Genomic DNA, 20,445 nt, shown 5'->3' on the forward strand with positions numbered 1-20,445 from the left:
AGTATTCTTCATTTATAAATATTTTTCAAATCCGTGTAAATGTCTATTCAGTTTTGTTTTTTTTTTTTTTTTTTTCCCATTTGTTTCGATTGAGAGTTGTCGCAATTGTGTTTCTTGGAAAATCTGACTATAAAGTCAAAATTTGTGTTTTCCATTAAAAGTCTCCGAAAGTTGAGATAATGTATTCATATACTGCTCTAAAACTTGCAGGGCACTTAAGCAATTCTTGAAGAGAAGGCGGGATGCTATCCTTATAAACCTCTTGCAGTTTATCAATAAATAAGATGCGATGAATATTAAAAGCTGGACATGTGAAAAAAATATGATGTAAAGTTTGTTCTTCATTTAGGGAGCATTTATTACAATTTGGTGATGAAGTTATTTTCATTCGGTAAAGGTGAGCGTTAAATTTGCAATGACCAAATCTCAGTCTACAAATCTGTGTGTAGAACTTCCTTTTACAGAAATATTTGCTCCTAGCGAACCAGGGTTTAATACCGATTTCATTATTTATTTCAGCATACCATTTACCTTTGGTTTCATTTATATGCCTTCTATTTTCGAGCCAATCTTTATTAATTTGTTGACGAATATCAGGAATTAGGTCTTGCCATGGAATTGAAATATTTTTAATCTGGCCTCCCAAGTTATTTATTGATTTTGCAAAATTATCAACTTTTTCATTGCCCACCACTCCACAATGTGCTGGAGTCCATGTGAATTCAACAGTGATATTTTGGTTACGCAAATCCGTCCAAAGTTTTTTAATATGATAGATGACATGGTTTATTCTATTGCTAAAGCAATTATTTTGAAGGTTGGAAAGAACTGACATACTGTCACTGACGATAAGCCACTTATTCTGTTTTCTGGCACATATGTCTTCTTTTATATATTTCAAGGCATGCAATATAGCAAGTGCTTCTGCTGTGAAAATGCTGGATGAAGGTGGTAAACCATATCCATATCCAACCTTAATATTGTTGTGATAATAGGCTAGTGATACTCCTTGATCTGATTTTGAGGCGTCAGTATAAATACAGTGAAAATCGGGCCATTCGGTTATGTGTTGATCAAAGTCTTCTTTAGATTTAAGGTCATTATTTATAGATATACGCATAGCACAGAATTTACTCTCAAATGTATCTTCATAACAAGCCCATTTATCAACTGCTTTGTAAATGTTATATTGCTCAACAAACGCCATAAAATTCGAGAAGTGAAGAAGAATGAAAGGGTATTTTGGGGAATTAATGGAAGAAGGAATAGTTTGGGAATGCTGAAGTTTTCGCAGTAGTGCATGATGTGAAATAGCAAAGAGCTTAAGAAGAAATTTAAATTTTAAAAATTTGAATCTTAGATGTAATGGTGGGACGTTACATTCTACTTGCATAGATATTATTGGTGTGGTTTTCATGGCACCAGTTATTAATCGCAAACTGTTGTTTTGGATAATTTCAAGCTTTTTAATAAGAATGGAATTTGATGCGTAACAAAAATAGCTGTACTCAAAATGAGATCGGACTATAGATTTGTACAACATAAGTAAAATTTTAGGGTCAGCACCCCATGATGTCCTTGCAAGAGGCTTAAGAATATTGAAAGCTTTAGAAGCTCTGTCTGACAAGTCATAAACATGCTTATTCCAAGATAAATTCTTGGTAAATATTACACCAAGAAATTTAAATTCATCTACCATAGGGATTAAGTTATCATTATAATATAAGTTAGCACATAAATTTCTAGATCTACTAAAAACCACTACTTTCGATTTACTCAAACTTATATCCAATTTTAAGTAATTAAAGTAAACTTTTAATTTTTTTAAAGCTGTGTTTAATTTGTTTTCTGCTATTTCCATGTTAGATTCTGAGCAGTACACAGCAAAATCATCAGCATATTGTAAGTTTGTGACTTCTGGACCAAGAACAATATTTAATTTATGAATATACAGAATAAACAATAATGGACTAAGTATTCCACCTTGACAAACTCCCAAATAAGAGGGTTTTGGACCGTATAAATTATTATTAAATTTAACATATACTTGTCGGCCATGTAAAAAATAAAAAATCCAAGCAATTATTTTAACAGGTATGCCAAGAGTCAATAGCTCTCTAGTGAGAACTTTATGGTCAACATTATTAAATGCTCCAACAATATCAAGAAAAACACAGACAAGGAATCTGTTATATGCAAATGCACTATGAATATCTAAGTAAAGATTATTCATACTTTCAGCAGCAGAAAAACCTCTACGGAAACCAAATTGATTTGAAGGTAATAATTTATTTGATTCTATATAGAACTCTAATCTTTGTTTTAACATTTGCTCAAAAAGTTTACCAAAACAAGATGTCAGGGCTATAGGTCGGTATGAATTGTGATTTGTGTTATCTTTGCCTGGTTTTAATATTGGTACAAGGCAATCAGTTTTCCACTCCGGTGGGATCAGAGATGCATTCCAAAGTAGGTTTAATATGAGAATTAACATTTTTTTCACGTCAACTGAGAGATTCTTTAGCATTTTGTATGAAATATTATCCAAACCAAAGGCCGTATCGCGTCTAGAGTTGAGAGCACTATGTAGTTCAGGTAAAGTAAAACTTTTAGTAAGAAATTCATTGTGTGTATGTGTGTTTGATACATGGATATTGAAATTGACCTGTGACTGGGGGTTTGATGAAAATTTATTTAAAAAATCTTGTATCCAACTGCTATTTGTAGAGCTTTTAATATTATTGTTGTGATAGGTTTTGTTAAATTTTCTTATTGTTTTCCAGATGGTCGATAATGGCGTTTGTCTGTTGAGTAACTCACAAAAAGCTGTCCAAGAAGCTTCTCTTTCTTTATTAAGTGTAAGTTTTTTAAGTGCTTGTTGTTTTTTAAATGAGATATAGTTTTCCATAGAAGGATCTGATTTGAATTGCAAATAAACCTTGCGACACTGTTCTATGGCAGCAGTACAGGTCTGATTCCACCAAGGTAGACATAGCCTTTTTTTGTGATTTGTGTTGTGTGATAAGGTTATGTTTTTTGTTTTCGTGTTAGCATCATTGACACTTTCCAATAAAATATTACAAAAAATGGTGTATGAAAGAATGGGATCGGAAAAATCGAAAGTGTGATCTAAAATTTTGGAGTCAACAATTTGTTTATACTTGAACCAGTCAACATTTATGTAGCTTGGTTTGGAAAAATTACCCTGACTTGCTTTGTTATTTGTATTTTCAGAATAGCTGAACAAGATGCTAGTGACAGTTGGCAAGTGATAGCTGCCCATTGGATCATTGTGAACAGACCAGTTGCAACGAAGTGATAGTGATGATGAAACAATTGTGAGATCTAATGCATTGGGACGCCATTTGTGGGAACCCACAGTGGTGGCTTGTCCATCATTGAGTATACAAAGATCACTATCTTCAATAATATTATGTAGTGTTGTACCACGACCATTATTCGAAGTGCAACCCCACATTGTATGATGAGCATTAAAATCACCTGCCAATAGCAAGGGCTTTGGAAGAGAATCAATCAAATTATTGATATGTGTATAAGTAAAATTTTGCGAGGCAGCTGAAGTAGGACTATAGAAGCTAACAATAGAGATTTCTTCATTGTTGAACTGTAATCTAATTGCTATGTTCTGCAAAGAATCATCATGTAATGTATTTAATCTAATATAGTTTAAATTATTTTTTATAAGTATAGCAACACCATTATGGTTGCTACCAATATCTAATCTTTCTATTTTGTAACCTTTGATATTAAATTGTTTTTCGGGTTTTAACCATGTTTCAGAAATTAAAGCAATATGTATATCATTATTGTAAAGGAAATATGTAAAAGCATGTTTATTACTAGATAGACTTTGAGCATTCCACTGAATTATGTTCAAGTAGTCCATAAAAAAATTAAGTGATTTTAAGTTTATTTCTGTTTTTGTTTGTACTGAAAGTATCTAATAGAAAGCTTTTGATGCCTGCAGAAGTAACAGGCGTTTCGTCAGACTTGTTGAGAGATATTATTTTGATAATAGAAGAAATAAGTAAGTTTACAAAGTCATCGCACTGTAGAAGGTTTTTTATATTATCAGTTGGTTTAGACTTGTTTAATGTTGGAAAAGACTTCTCATTGAATAAATCGGCGTATGCAACTTTTTGGTATTTAGTTTTATTTTCTTCAATTTTTTTTTTCTTAATAGGGCAATCTGATGAAATTGCTATGTGATTGCCACTGCAGTGAACACAAATGGCTTCCTTGGGATCTTTAGGGCAGTCTCTGTATAGGTGTTCTTCACCGCAGATGGTGCATTTTTGCGAATTCTTACAAAATTTGCCGATATGACCGTAGCGTAGACAACGCAGGCATTGGCTAACTGGTGGAATGTATAGGCTTACCTCGAAGTACCATGAATCTATATCAACACTGTCTGGTAATGTAGGGCAGGCGAAAGTTAAGGCAACTGTTTGGGTGGGCAGCAAACACGATTTGCCGTCCTCATCGCGGCCTCGACGCATAAGTCTACGCACGGAAACTACATCTCTGGAACTTGATAATCCATTATATATGTTTTTGTTCGACATATAAGTGGGAACATTTCGAATTACACCAGTAGTTTCAGTGAGTAAAGCGGGAATTGATGCTTTTAGGTGCAGGTCCTTTAATGTTTTGGTATTATATAGGGCGCTATTAGCTAACCCTGGCCGCTCGAATATAGCTCCGATTTTGTATTTGTTTATTCTCTTAAATCTTTTTATGCCCTTGTTGCCTCGTTTTAATGAAGCGCCAAGGGACATGAGGTCTCTGTCGCCTATTGGCCTGGTTTCGGAACTTTCATATATTACAATATATTCAAAATTACCGCCATCCTCTGGATACTGACGGCAGTAATTTTCCGATTTATAAATGGTATACTTATCGGTTTCAGCAGTATCGGTCGAAGTATCTGAGTCGTCGACACTTGCCACATCTTGATGTAGATCGTCGGCTTTGCGCTTTTTGCGCTTGCCCCTCATGTTGAATCTCACCTATAAATAGTGAGATTATATGCCTGGTTACAAATTCCTGGTAAAAACAATTTGTGAAAATTTTCTTTCAAAAAATTCCGCCTAATAGGTTTGACTTCCCGCCAAAAAGTCATGCATTGTTCAGCTGATTTTATTAAATAAACGTCACTTTGAAATCAGTTACCAAGCTAGTAAAGTGAAAACCTACCATAATAGTAGTACACATTTTAACAAAAAATTAAGGTAAAGATTGAGTTTAAGAATTATGGCCCTTGATACACATAATGATTTTTTCAAAAATTTAGAAAAAAAAGGAATATGTACAGTTTGACCTATTGATTATGATATTCTCATGTCCAAAATTTGATTATAAATTCTACCAAAGTTACAGAGGTTCTGTTGCTACTAGTTACAACATTATGCAAATATTATTGTTTGTGTTTTGGCCTAAAAGTCTAGATACCAGGCCATAAACTAAAAAAAAAATTGTTTGTGTTTGCAACTGCTAGCTTTGCGAGAAAAGGTTGTAGCTCAGTACGGAGGATAGACATAAAGAGTACCATCTCAGTGTACCTATTAAAAAGTGTTCGCTGAAAGCGAGCGAATACAAGTCCAAGAAAAAAAATTAAGGTGGCGCTATTATAATAATAAAAAAAAAATAGTATTTAAATAAATAAATCAATAAATCAACACCGGCCCTGGCAGCCACTACATTCCCTCTGACAGCCAATGCCCTGCGTTCCCTTTCCATGTCCATATCATCTTTTAATTCCTCAGTTATAATATGCCCTAGATATTTGAACTTATTTATTTGTGTTACTCTTTGTACAGGTAAGCCACCGAGCATTAGAGGCGGGACATGACGTGGACTTTTGTTTACACCTCTGAACACCAACAGCTCACTTTTACTAGGGTTATATTTTAGGCCATGATCCTCAGCATAGGATTCACATATGGAAAGCAACTTTCTTAACCCACATATTGATGGGCTCAGCAGCACCATGTCATCTGCATAGCTAATGTTATTAGGACATAAATCATCTATATGACAACCAACACGTGTGCTGCTGAGCTCCTCGAGTAGCTTATTTACATAGAATTTACATAGATATTAAAGAGCCTCGGGGAGGTCAAACCACCCTGCCTTACACCACATTCTAGTTTGTATGGGTCTGACAGTACATTGGACCACCTTACAAAGTTCCTCTGCTTCTGATACCACAGAGATAATATATTTACTAATGAAGGAGGTACACCCTCTCCCATTAGCTTTTCCCACAAGATATTATAGGAAACAAGGTCAAAGGCTTTTGATAGGTCCAGGAAACAGGCATACACTGGTGTTTTCCTATCAGTGTAGTATTTGACAGCATGCTTCAGTGCAAAAATGGCATTCTCAGTAGATAGCCCAGCACAAAATCCAAACTGTGTATCATGTAGTTTAGTGTATCCACTGAGATGAGAGTCAAGTACGCTGTCAAACACCTTGGCTATGACGGTTGCCAGTGAAATTGGTCTATAATTTCCCTTATCCGCTATGTCTCCTGTCCTGTTTTTTACAATAGGTACAACTATTGTGTCCAACATGTCCCCTGGTAAGTGAGAATGCCCTACAAACAAATTGAACAACATAGTCAAAACTCTCGGCAGGTGAACACCAGAATTCTGGAGATGCTCGATGCTGAGTCCATCATTACCAGGAGACCTGCCTCTTTTCATACCCTTTATCACAGTTTTTATTTCTTTACAAGTAAAATGAACTGGCAAACCTGATTGACAGAACTCAGCACCATTCCTCAATGATGCTCTTTAATGGAGAAATTACTTTAAAATGATCTTTAAATATATTTGCTATTCCAATGTAGTCATAGCATTATAGCAAGTGGAAGGATTTTAACGTCGCCATAAACTACCACACTTCACTTCAATCCAATAAACTTCACTCTGTTTTTAGAACTGTTATGTTCATAATTATCATGTCCACTTCCTACACCAGCGCTGCTTCGGTGAGTCTTCAAAAAAGAACTTGCTATTTATGGGTGGACACTTTTTCAACTTATTGTATTTACAAGATGGTACTTCTTACTTATATTCTCCATGATCAACAGAGAAATCAAAGGATCAAGAAACAGATTTAATAATTTTCATTCTTTACTTCTAATTTTTAAATCCTTGATAACAATCAAAACAGATTTTAGAGATGCGGAATACGAGTGTAGGAAGTGGAAATGCATGAATATGGCAATTCTACAGAGAGTGAAGTGTGTCAATTGGGTTACAGTGAAGACTATTTTCCGATGTATATTGCGAGCACTGTTCAGTGCTCTCACGGGAGAAATTCGTTAAGTTAAGGACTGACAGTATACAGTTGCGGTACATAAGGAAATATATGATTCATAAATCATCGCTATTTTTCTACCGTGAACCCTGCAGGTATTTTAGAAATAATGTGCTCTCAGTGCTTACTTTTACCGTTAATAAGCTCATTTCAAAAATTCAGTTATTAAGTTAATATCTATTAAATTACTTGAAAAACAATATTTTCTTTTACTAAACGTCCTATTAAACTTACTTTTATTATGCAATGAATTCAACCAAGGGCGGATCCAGCTTTGGCGCCAGGAGGGGGTCACATAGTCGTGGGCAAGTTAAGAACTTATAATTAAATTTTGATAACAATAGATAATAAATAAATCATGATATACTTCAATTAGTCCAAGTTAGTTCAAGTCCTGGAACAAGCTCAGGGGGGGTCATGACCCCCATGACCCCCCCCTGGATCCGCCGTTGAATTCAACTGAGAAAAGTTGAATTTAAATTTTTTAAATTTAACTAAATATAACCAATATTTTTTGTTGAAGTGAAAATAACAACAAACAACGTCGATGGTACGGCGTTCCGTTTTAAACAGTACATAACTGGTGTAGCTAACTACAATACAAAAGACCGGCTTCGCAGAATAGTAATTTGACATCACACAGTGCTCACAGTACACCTCGGAACATAGCCGAGGTGTGGTAGTTTATGGCGCTGTTTTTAAAATCTTTCCACTTGCTATTAAGGCGCCTTCTTAATAATTGTTTCCCTCTCAGTGGATACTTTTTTAAATACTGAGATGGTACTCCTTAGTTCTTATGTGACGTAAAAATTTTTTTTTATATAATTATTAAATGCACAATTATGGGTAAATAAAATTCCCTTCTCGTTCTCTCAAATATCAACTGAAGTCTCTGTAAATTTCCACTATTTTACTGAGAGATTTTTTAATTTCTTCTAAACCAAGATTACGGTATTTTTTTACTTCATCTCGTTTAATTTCATTATGTTCCATTCCACTTTCCATGCAATATAACTGCCATCTTTGTGACCAAATATTTGGGTGCATGGGCTTCGTTTGGTATGATAAAAAAATGGTGATCAATAAAATCAATATTAAATAATTAATAACAAGGACCTTTTGGGACAGGAGTGAAGTTGTGTGATTTGTTTTATTTTGTCTATTTAGTGTTTCTTCAGGTTTAAATGTGTAATAAAAGTGGTTTAATAACTGTTTAGTATCTGTGAAAGTGCGCAAATGTGGAAAAATGAAACAAAGCCACTGGACGTAACTTCTCGGGATCCTCCAAAAAGTCCACTGAAAATTTTCAGTAAGAGACCCATCATTTTACTGAGATTATATATTTCATCCCATATCATCTCATCTCATTTCATTTAATTTCATCCCAGTTGGTTAATTTCATTTCATTTCATGTCCCTCCATATTATCATTTTTCATAAAATTAAGAATCTATGCTAATCTATACTAATATTATAAAGAGGAAAGATTTGTTTGTTTGTTTGTTTCGAATAAGCTCCGAAACTACTGGATCGATTTGAAAAATTCTTTTTCCATTAGATGCCGACATTGTCCCTGATGAACATAGGCTACTTTTTTAATTTTTTTCTTTTTTTTTGGTTTCATGTGTGTTTTAATGTTTCCGAAGCGAAGCGAGGGCGGGTCGCTAGTAATATTATAAAGAGGAAAGATTTGTTTGTTTGTATAGAATAGGCTCTGAAACTACTGAACTGATTTGAAAAATTATTTCACTGTTTGGGAGGTACGCTATTCCCGAGTGACATAGGCTATAATATTTTTTGAAAAAAATTAGGGATCCTTACTAAAACTCCAATAATGTAACCTAAGGTGTAAAAAATATACCTAAAATATTCTTTACATTGCGTGCCCTGCGAAAACTTTTGATGATAGAATATAATAATGTACTACGACTTTGTAGAACATGTTATTATTTACAAAAAGTGTCGCAACAGCATATGTCTAACTATTATAGTTGTGCCGCAATAAGTGTTCTTTTATATAAAAAAATAAAACAACGTCGTCGAAATTTTTGTTAAAGACCCGAGCGAAGCCGGAGCGGGCTGTAGTATAAAATAAAATAATACATGACTTATAGGTCTTAGTTACCAGGTCATAAAATCTTTAAAAAAAAAAACAAAAAACAGATAATTCGTGGGGGTAATTTTGATAAAATAAACGCATCAATAAATTGATTAGCTTACTACAAATATAAAATGGGTAAAAAGTATTACTGTGATTACTGCGATAAGTCTATGGTTGCTACGCCGGCAATAATAAAAACACACAATAAAGGATTGGAACATCAGAAATTGGTACATGAACACTATCAAGAATATAAAGGTATTCTAAAGATAAGTTACTACAAAAGTCGTATGTACCAAACTAAGACATAAAATTCTTGCTGATATTTATTTTTCTCATAAAGGTTCTCTTATAATAATATGCAATACAATAATAATTAAATAACTGGGAACGAATTATGTACGATCATCCGGCCTCAAATTAGGATTCCCTGTGTTATGGGTACCAGATACTGACATAATACTTTGTAGGCAGCAGCTTGGCTCTGCCCCTGGCATTGCTGAAGTCCATGGGCGACGGTAACCACTCACCATCAGGTGGGCCGTGTGCTCGTCTGCCTACAGGGGCAATAAAAAAATTATATACATATTATTATATAGTTAATAAACACCCAGCCAAAGAGCAAGAAGACCTGTTCTTCACATGAAAGTTTACTTGATGAGGTTTGTTAGTTTGATAGAAATTTGTAATTTAGATAAATTACAAATTTCTATCAGAAATTTAGAATTTATCTAGAAATTTGTAATTTAGATAAATTACAAATTTCTATCAGCATAAGATAAAACCTTCAAGAGAGCTGGAGTCTGTACTAGGCTCGAATACAGGTTGTATTATAAAAGAGTATTCAGCGGTAGGCAGTGGTTTGTTTCCTGGCAATGTTAAAGCTCATGAGCGATGGAGCTCACCTAGACAAAAACAAAAAAGAATTGAATTGTTACATTATTGACAGAACAATGTGAGCCTGTACATGGTTGATTCCAGACATTGTGATGTCCTTGACATCAGGTAACAATTTCAAACCTGAATGACCGTGAGATCAGTCTAAATAGAAAAATAGAAAAATGAAACACTTTAAACCCAAATTCAAATCTTATTTATTTAAAAATTACAAAATTTTATGAAGTGGTTCTTTAATGTAAATTACAGATCCAGAGACTATTATATTAGAAGAGAGTAAAAAAATTCAATGCACCAGATTTATGAGTGGAAATTGTTCGTTCGGACCAATATGCAGGTACTCGCATTACACGAAGGAGGAATTAGATAATTTGAACCTACAAGGTAACAATCTTTACTTGCACTTAGATGTGTTTTCTTAACATAATAAACCATACCAACATGTCGACTGTCATTTAGGTCACCGGTGTCTTATGTGGCATACTGAAGTATTTACTGGTTTTTACTGGTGGTAGGACCTCTTGTGAGTCTGCGCGGGTAGATACCACCACCCCGCCTGTTTCTGCCGTGAAGCAGTAATGCGTTTCGGTTTGAAGGGTGGGGTAGCTGTTGTGACTGTACTGAGACCTTAAAACTATATCTCAAGGTGTGTGGCGCATTTACGTTGTAGATGTCTATGGGCTCCAATAACCACTTAACACCAGGTGGACTGTGAGCTCGTTCACTCATCTAAGCAATAAAAAAATTATCAATCACTCTATTTACTAAGGCGCTGGAATATCTAGTAGACTTTAGGATAGAGGAATCATTTTCTAGAGACCTAAAAGACTAAAACATAGATTAAAAACAATAGAAGGCAAATTTATCCAGATGCTTAGTAAGAAAAATCGACGTAATTACTTCACTGCCCCATGTAGGGCACCGGAGACTTATAGTGCAGTCAATGTGATAAGATTATCTACAATATTTCTATTTTTATATTTTATCTACAAAATTCAATAAAACGATATTTTTTTACAGTTCAGCAACAAAAACGAAAGAAAACAAAACAGCCAGAACCGTCCTTGGAAAATTTGTATGAACAATTGCAAAATGAAAAGTCAAACGATCTCACTGTGCAGAGCGAAACTCTCATAGTTGATGCGAACGGGCGGACACATTTCCTGCCTTGGGTGTACAATCCTAAGTTTGATATGTTCAAATTACCACCGAGCCTAGAAAGGTTCACACCGGAAAATATGTATTGTCCTCCTACTCATTGGGGATGAATTGGAATATGTATGTATTTTTGATGAAAGCATCACTTGTTGCATTTGTGTAGCTGATAACACAATACTTCCCTTTTAAACCAAAATAGATTACTATTTTGCATTAAAAATAAACAGGGCAGCGGAATGTGCATATAACGCTCCCTAGCAGCAGTAAATATGAAAATCAATAAATTTTGTACACTGTTAGGTAGGAAACTGGTATAAGTATGCAGAGTAAACCTCATGATTGCATAGTTCAAGATGACTAGATCTTCTGCTACAATATAAACACTTATTGACGGCTTGGTCTTATTTTGATTACTTGACCGCCATTCATAACAACCATGTGTTATTTATTGTCCCTATTACATGATGTACTTTATTCTCTATGTCTAGTACTCACTACATTGTTTTGATTGTTATTTATTATTAATATGTAATTTTGCTTAACCTTAAAACTTTGGTAAACACAGTTATAGTAATCGGCAAACTTCTTGAGCAAATGACCTTGACTGCGCAGAACCGAATTTTAGGTCACTTTGGTGGTGAGGGTGAGGCGCGACGGCAGGGGAAATCGTATCGAGCGCGTTATTGGTAGATCAGTCGAACCTTGCGTCCCGCACCGCGCCCTCTTTCCGCTTGCTCCCAAAAGTACGCTTGCGTACAGTGGAAAGTCTATCGTTATTAATCGTTAAGTTATTTGTTATAATTGCTTGTGGACTTTGTTGCCATTGCTATTTGTTGAGTGTTTGTTGATTTTTTATAAAACATACACTATGCCGTGACAAACTGGTGTAGTGCTTAAAAGAAAGGGTAGAAAATTTGTGTACGACGTATATTGCTTCATTATAAAACAGGGGAAGAATGATATGGAAAAATTAAAACAGACTTCGGAAGCAACAAAAACATCAGTGAGTACTGTTAGGTGCATTATTAACGAAGCTAAAGGCTCTGGCTTGCTCGCAGTGTTTCGGACTCCGGGTAAGAAAAGATCAGGGAAGAAGAAAGTTACCGGAATGGATAGTTTCGTTCAATCTGTAATAAAAAGATGTAATCATAATAAATAAATCATAACTCATAATAATCATAATAAGTAAATCATAACAAGCAGCGAAACTCCGTACCGTAGAAAGGCTTCGAAGAATTTAAAGAAGATATAAATTTTAATGGCTCGGAATGAAGCTTACGACGAATTATGAAAGAGCTAGGCTTCAGATGGAAAAAAAGAACAGAAAATAATCGGAAGCTGGTAAATGAAAAAAGTAACATTCGATTACTACGAATCGAATATCTTCAAAAAATAATTAATTATAGACAAAAAAGAAGACCGAATCGACCGAGTTGTAAACTACGCCGATGAGTCCTATGTCGACTCATCACGATGATAGCGACTCGGGTGATGAAAACAGTGATGATGATGATGGTCAAGATTATGATAACGAAAAAAAAAATTACAAATACCAGCTTCGCTTTAACTGAACCAAGACCTGGCAACAGCTCTAGTTTTGACTTAATAGAAGGAATATCTATTTTACCCCAAGATTAAATTATTACCATTATTAACCTATATGTTTTGTTGATGTTCTAATAAATATATAAATAAATACATATGTTGATTTTAATAATTTAATAGCATTATGACGCAGAGTAAGTAATGTTTTTGCACGTGAGTGTACCATGCGCAAACTTACCCCCACTACGTCAACAAATGCTCAAGAAGTTTGCCGGTTATTATACTTCATTATAGAAGGAGAACATTATCACGGAAGAATACCACTGATATAAAGACCTTTTTCATTGTTTTATTGTTATCTGAAATTAGACAGGCTTCAATCATTCAATGTCCTTACTAAATACTTGTTTGAAATAAAGTTTACATGTAACATTTAAAAAAAAAAACTTTTCCCGCCTAAGGTATAGTAGTGGTATGTTTAGTAAAGAAGTTATTTCAAAAAGAAAATTAAAAAATACCTAATGTGATTGGACCAATTGACTTTTAACAATTAGGATTGTTTGTTTAGGAAACTATTGTAATTATCATACAAATTTTGTATGTCTCTCAAAGTTTTAAATCGGTGATTGGTAAGAAGTAAATCCAAATTTGAGAAACAATTAGTAATCAGCCGGACAAGTATATGATAAAGTGCTAATCTATGGCCTTACTAATTATTAATCACCGAAGGTACCAGGATCAATTTATCTGCCATATATACAGGTTATGTGCATAATATTATTGTGCATTCTTCTTTGTCGTTTCCTCATTACAGAGGGTCGTGACCACCTTGGTCCAGTTTTTGCACCAGCTTCCTCCAATGTTGCCTGCATTCGGCCTGCTTAATGGCGCCCGGGACGCTGGTGTTTGTGCATTACAGCGTGTGAAACTACTGCGTATTAAAAATTAATTAAAATGTATGACATTACATTACGTTTGAAGTCGTCCTGGTCTAAAGGATAAGACGTCCGTTGCATTCTTATCTAGCAATGCACCGGTGTTCGAATCCCGCAGGCAGATACCAATTTTTCTAATGAAATACGTACTTAACAAATGTTCACGATTGACTTCCAAGGTGAAGGAATAACATCGTGTAATAAAAATTAAACCCGCAAAATTATAATTTGCGTAATTACTGGTGGTAGGACCTCTTGTGAGTCCGCACGGGTAGGTACCACCACCCCGCCTATTTCTACTGTGAAGCAGTAATGTGTTTCGGTTTGGCGGGTGGGGCAGCCGTTGTAACTATACTGAGACCTTAGAACTTATATCTCAAGGTGGGTGACACATTTACCTTGTAGATGACTATGGGCTCCAGTAACCACTTAACACCAGGTGCGCTGTGAGCTCGTCCACCCATCTAAGCAATAAAAAAAAACTGAGTACACTTCACAATGAAATAGCAAAATATATTAATTTTCTATATTTATTTTAGAGTAATCAAATTTAATCAAAAAAATATCGGTTGTTTGTAAGTCGGGGGACTGACGATAGTTGAACGTGACAACGTCATAAGAAAATACTGATGGAATGGTTTCATTTTTAAATTATCGCAATAATCGTTGCTATAAAAAATTGACACCACATTCACTTTTCACTGAACTTCATACTTGACGAAAACATGTAAATGTATTATTGTATAGCAGCTGTCCACGCGGATGCATCGCTCACTCAAGTAGGAGAGAGACAGATGTCGAACGCTGCCGAACGCGGAGGCCGATTGTGCCTCTTTGTCGCTCGTTGCGCGCTCTCGCTTGCACTTCAAGCCTTAAATGGAACGCCTCAGAGTGAGGTAACGCCGCATGAGTCATGATTTTTCGTGCGTGCAGGCAGCTCCATCGAATTATAAGACGTTGTCACGTCAAAAGCTCTTCATTCAAGGCTGTCACAAGCCATTTTATCATTATGAATTTACACCTACTGTACAAAATACTTAAGGCCTTGATTATTTCGAAATTAATCTCTCATATTAAATTCTTCTAGTCCAAAAAACCTGACTAGTTCTATATGGTGTAATCCTTCTAAGTCTTTGGTAATATATTGGAGGGTAGTTCACAAATCTAAATTCAGGCGAAACTTCATATCTCTGAGAGTAAACCTGTTAAAAAAAAGTATTTTTTAAGAGTTGTGAAGTTAAATAGTTATCGAATTTTAGTTGAGTTTTCTGTAGTTATTTTAAAAATTAATTATCTATTCATTTAACAATATATTTTTTATAGGTAAATACATTAATGATATATAAATATTTATCATGACCTAATCAATAATATGCGTATTTTGGGCTTGTGATTATTAACAATAAAACAATTCGATCGGAAATTCGATCGTTTGGGGGTATACGATAAAGGGAATCTTCATCGGTCATCGAGCGAGTGATATTGCTCAGTAGACCGACGGTCCAAATGTTGTTGTTCGGAACTTTTATTTAATATGCAAGCTTATCTTGAAAATGTTGTGAGATTCAGGCATCTGACCTTACTGGCAGTAGGACCTCTTGTGAGTCCGCGCGGGTAGGTACCACCACCCTGCCTATTTTTGCCGTGAAGCAGTAATGCGTTTCGGTTTGAAGGGTGGGGCAGCCGTTGTAACTATACTTGAGACCTTAGAACTTATATCTCAAGGTGGGTGGCGCATTTACGTTGTAGATGTCTATGGGCTCTAGTAACCACTTAACACCAGGTGGGCTGTGAGCTCGTCCACCCATCTCAGCAATAAAAATAAATAAATAAAAATCTCAAATATCCTGTACCTACTGTATGATAGCTACCGCTACAGGTTGCTTATTCTTTGGTGGTTACTTTCTTTGGTTCGCCCAAGTTGCAAACACGATCAAAACTACGTTACGTTTATTATTTATTACATTTTATCATATCACACATATTTTATTTTAATACAGCATTGAATTTTATCATTATTAGTACTAAGTATTTATTGTTGCAAGTGTAATTCCTTTTTTCTGCTGTCACTATAATTGAGACCTTAGAACTTATATCTCAAGGTGGGTGGCGCATTTACGTTGTAGATGTCTATGGGCTCCAGTAACCACTTAACACCAGGTGGTCTGTGAGCTCGTTCACTCATCTAAGCAATAAAAAAAAAAACATATTACTGTTAAAAACATGATGTTTCCACATAGTAAAATATTTTAATTTTTTGCATTTTAAATTTCGAGCACAATTACTGTTAATCAAATAATAGCAGCAAATGCTACCATAAAACCTACCTTGTACATATTATTATATAAAATTAAAATTGACAATAGAACAAATTTCGTAACCATATTTTTTTTTATTGTAATAATATTATGTTGCACAATAAATTGCTTTAACATTCAGCGCCTTTTTATTTGCATGTAAATTCCATTATATCTCCAATCAAATATATTGAATTGATAAAATATGTAAGTAAAACTTCGAACATGTTTTGCAAGTTACAAATAAAAATATTTTTCGTAAGTTTGTTTATTTGTTATAGTAATGTTAAATGAACGAGCTCACAGACCACTTCGAAGCTTATAAACATGACAATGCCCATGTCTATATCCACCTTGACTTATATATACATATATAGTTTTAAGGTTTCAGTATAATTACAATTGCTGCCCCACCCTTCAAACCAAAACGCATTACTGCTTCACGGCAGAAATAAGCGGGGTGGTGGCACCTACCCGTGCGGACTCACAAGAGGTCCTACCACCAATAATTACGAAAATTATTATTTTTATTTTATTTTATAAGTCAGTATATAAGAGTCGTTTCATCTTTCAAACCGATCATACCGGATCCTGTGGACCGAATGGTAAACAGTCGACGTCGCCCTAAACACGTAATTACAGAACCTCCCGATCCATTAACGGTGCTTTTAGGTACCTCAAGCATTGGTCACCGTCCTCGCCGAAAACTTCGCTTGCGACGAAGGGCTCGATGAGTAAATTAACCCATAGACACAGCCCACTGAGTTTCTCGCCAGATCTTCTCAGTGTGTCGTGTTTCCGATCCGGTGGTATATTCTGCGAAGCACTGTTCTTGCTAGGGCCAGTGTTAGCAACACTTCCGGTTTGAGCCCCGTGAGCTCGCCTACACGTTAAGGCGAAGCTGAAATAACCTCTCAAGGCTATCAGCATAGGTAGGAGAACAAAAATCAAACCGGGTCGGATGTTGGGAAGATTTTTTTGTGTTTCTTAACGCTAGTTTTTAAAATCATTATTAAATCAGGCAAAGATTAAAATGTATTAAACTATTTAAAAAAAAAATGCTTCCCCCTTTAATCTTATTATTATCTTATACCTTTAAACGAGCAATCCTTGTATATATATCTAGTCAGGTCATAAATTCTGTCACATGTTTAATGTAAAATAATTGAAACAAGTTTATTCATTATGTAACCATTCATATACCAAAATGAACTTAACAAAACCTAGATTCTTATGACTTTAATGTTTATTCAAAATGACCTCCGTTATTTTGAATACAGGCCTTCAATCTGCGCGGCCAGTCGTCTATCGCAGCACGAACGAGGTCCATGTCAATATCGGCGGCTGCCTTAATCAAGGATGTCTTGAGTGACTCCAAATTGGGATGAGGCCTTGAGCACGCCTTTTCCTCCAAGTGTTGCCATTTCTTGTAATCTAACGGATTCAAATCTGGACTGGAGGAGGGCCAGTCTTCGTGCCGGATGAAGTCGATTTCACGCGCCGCCAGCCAGTCTTGTGTGCTCTTCGCTCTATGAGCTGGCGCCGAATCTTGTTGGAATACCCAGTGCCTGTTATTGAACATGGTATGAGAAACAGGTTCCACAAGGTTCGTCAGGACTGTATTTTGATACACAACTGCATTCGTTTTTACACCTTTCTCACAAAAATGTACCTCTGTTAAGCCCCAATAAGAAACTCCCAACCATACCATGAGCGAGGATGGAAAATGACCTCGTTGGACACGCGGTATACGGTTGCTCGCTTCTTCACTACTGTGTGCGTACACCTTATCATTTTGTTTGTTGTAGCTCTCTTCTACGGTAAAAATTTTTTCATCCGAAAAAAGAATTTCCCGATATTTTTTTCGCGCGTACCGCTTCAACAAAGCGCGGCATCTCTTCAGCCTCAGGTCCATTAGACGAGCATTCAAACGATGTCCTGTTTTTCTTCGATATGCCCGAAGCCCTAAGTCTTCATTTAACACCCTTTTCACCGTGGTTCTGCTTTACACCATCTGAAGGGCCAACAGTTTCTGCTTACGTTTGGGATTTCTTTGAATTCGCGCCTTCACAGCTTTTATCACTGCTGGAGTCCTAACAGACCGAGGGCGACCACTTCTTGACCTGTCATCTACACTAGAGTCTTCATTGTATCGTTTGATGGTACGATAAACGAATCTTTTGGTTATATTCAAATTTTTCAGTATGTTAAAAATTTGAATTGGTGCGTAACTGCAACGATGCAACGCAATAACTGCAACACGGTCTTCTTTAAGCGTCCACTCCATATTTAAAAATAAGTAAAATTCTAAAAGTATACATTTTTATTTTCATGAACAATTCGAAATTCGAATTCAATAAACTTTTTTGTGGCCAGCATTCTAAAAGAAAAGTTTTTACTGTGTGACAATACTTATGACCTGACTAGTTATAATGTGAATCTCGGAAACGGCTCCAACGATTTTCAAAAATTTAGTATACAGGGGATTTCGGGGGCGATAAATCGATCTAGCTACGATTTATTTTCAGAAAATGTTGTTTTATTCGTGTTTTCATTAATCAACTCTTCCCGACATCTATTGGCGAATAATAATACTATTTTTCTTAATTGAGGGCAACTAACCGCTTTAAAGACACAACAAGATGCCGTTATCAAAAAAAAAACCCGAGCAAAGCTCGGTCAACATCTAGTTTAGATTAAGCGTAATAATTTAGCACCGAAACATACAAAACTGTTTTAAATTGTATTTTAAAGGTAACAATAATTATTAACAAAACGCATCCTTATTCAAATGATTTTATTAAAATGAAGATTATCGACGAATTATGGTCTAAGGAAGACGACGAAATTTATTCTCACGAAATGAAGAGCAGGAGATTCGAAGACGTGGAAAAGTTCAAGGAAGATTTGAAAGTCGCTGCGCTTTCCAGGCAACAGCACGCGAAGAAAGTTCAAGTCATAACCGATTTCATAAAAGACAATTATCAGACTACGAATTATCTTTACAACGAAGTACAAAGAATCAAACGTACCCGCGAAGTTAAAGATGATCTAAGAAAGATGATTGAGTATTTAGAGGAGAAAGACGAGAAGAAATTGAAAAGGAACATTCTCGAATGTTATAGAAAGGCTAGACTGGCCGAACAGAAAGCTACCGATCTTTGGAAGCCTGATACCAACAATTTGCTGATTAATGTCCTAAGAGATCCTTATAATGATGGGTTTCTTAATTAAAATTATTCACATTGTATACTTGTTTTATTCAAATTCAAAATCATTTATTTCAACTTAGATGTCAGTATAACACACTTGTTGAATGTCAAAATATAAATAACAATGTTAACTCTACCACCGGTTCCAAAAAAAGCCACAGTCCTGAGTCCTGAGAAGAACCGGCGAAACAAACTCAGCGGCCTCTTTTTTGTTTTTTTCTCAAATATTTTCTTTTTTTTTTAAAATAAGTAAACATATTTACAAATAAAGGAAAAAACAAGTCAAAAAATACAATAAAAATTTTTTGGAGTTTACTCCTTTAGAATCGATTTACATATATAGGCCCGGGGTATGAAAATTATGGGGACCAAAATCGTACTAGCATGTCACACGAAATGCGTTATGCGCCTGATTGCGCATGTCACACGAAATACGTTATCGCAGGTGACGCCGGGCTGCTGCGCCGGCAGTCCGCCACAAAGCCTCGTACTGATCGCGCGTTTCTCTCATTATTGTATTTTCATATATTTGTTAGTCGTTTGTTTTGTGTCTCGTTAATTTGTTAATAATCTGTAGTGTATCGTGTTGTCGTAATATAGAACTATTTCTCGTATTGTTTCGTTTAATTTTTTATATCCAGTAAACTCCAGTCGTGCGTCGGAGCGGACACACACACTTTTTTTTTTTTATGAAGAATGAAAAGGCCTCATTCCCACGTAGTGCCATCTAGTAAATAATCCTTAACTTTATAATATGCCTTGTTGCACAAACGTTCCTTGACAGTTTTCTTAAATCTATGAACAGGTAGTAATTGAACGTTTTTATTTTGTGTGACTCAACAAATTGCCACTTGAGGAAGATCAGCAGCCCAAAGCAAATGCTACTTCATTTTGTTCACATTTCACCAGGCTACCTTGAGTGAATTCGCGTTGAAAATAAAAAAGAAAACACCT

At 35.4% G+C, this 20,445-nt stretch overlaps 1 protein-coding gene across 3 annotated transcripts; it reads left to right on the plus strand.

Annotated features, from left to right (window-relative positions):
- Positions 1 to 9,482: 9,482 nt before the first annotated feature.
- Positions 9,483 to 19,527, plus strand: LOC101743163 (zinc finger matrin-type protein 5). 3 transcript variants are annotated; one of them, XM_038019907.2, is made up of 4 exons: positions 9,490 to 9,705; positions 10,594 to 10,728; positions 11,365 to 11,622; positions 19,034 to 19,527. In XM_038019907.2, exons 1-3 carry the CDS (start codon positions 9,579 to 9,581, stop codon positions 11,610 to 11,612), a joined length of 510 nt encoding a protein of 169 aa, XP_037875835.1. In that variant the 5' UTR covers positions 9,490 to 9,578; the 3' UTR covers positions 11,613 to 11,622; positions 19,034 to 19,527. The 3 variants fall into 3 exon arrangements, with proteins under 3 accessions (XP_004924158.1, XP_037875835.1, XP_062531641.1); XM_062675657.1 differs by lacking the exon at positions 19,034 to 19,527 and adding an exon at positions 14,522 to 16,420; XM_004924101.5 differs by lacking the exon at positions 19,034 to 19,527 and having other exon boundaries at positions 9,483 to 9,705; positions 11,365 to 16,420.
- Positions 19,528 to 20,445: the final 918 nt, after the last annotated feature.

The sequence above is a fragment of the Bombyx mori genome, chromosome 24 (assembly GCF_030269925.1).
Source record: "Bombyx mori chromosome 24, ASM3026992v2".
Taxonomy (NCBI): domain Eukaryota; kingdom Metazoa; phylum Arthropoda; class Insecta; order Lepidoptera; family Bombycidae; genus Bombyx; species Bombyx mori.

Excerpts from the sequence above, each read along its gene's own strand:
- LOC101743163 (XM_004924101.5), top strand. The coding sequence starts at position 9,579 with ATGGGTAAAAAGTATTACTGTGATTACTGCGATAAGTCTATGGTTGCT. Across the intron at positions 9,706-10,593 it reads ACACTATCAAGAATATAAAG|ATCCAGAGACTATTATATTA; the intron begins GTATTCTAAAGA and ends TGTAAATTACAG. Across the intron at positions 10,729-11,364 it reads AGATAATTTGAACCTACAAG|TTCAGCAACAAAAACGAAAG; the intron begins GTAACAATCTTT and ends ATTTTTTTACAG.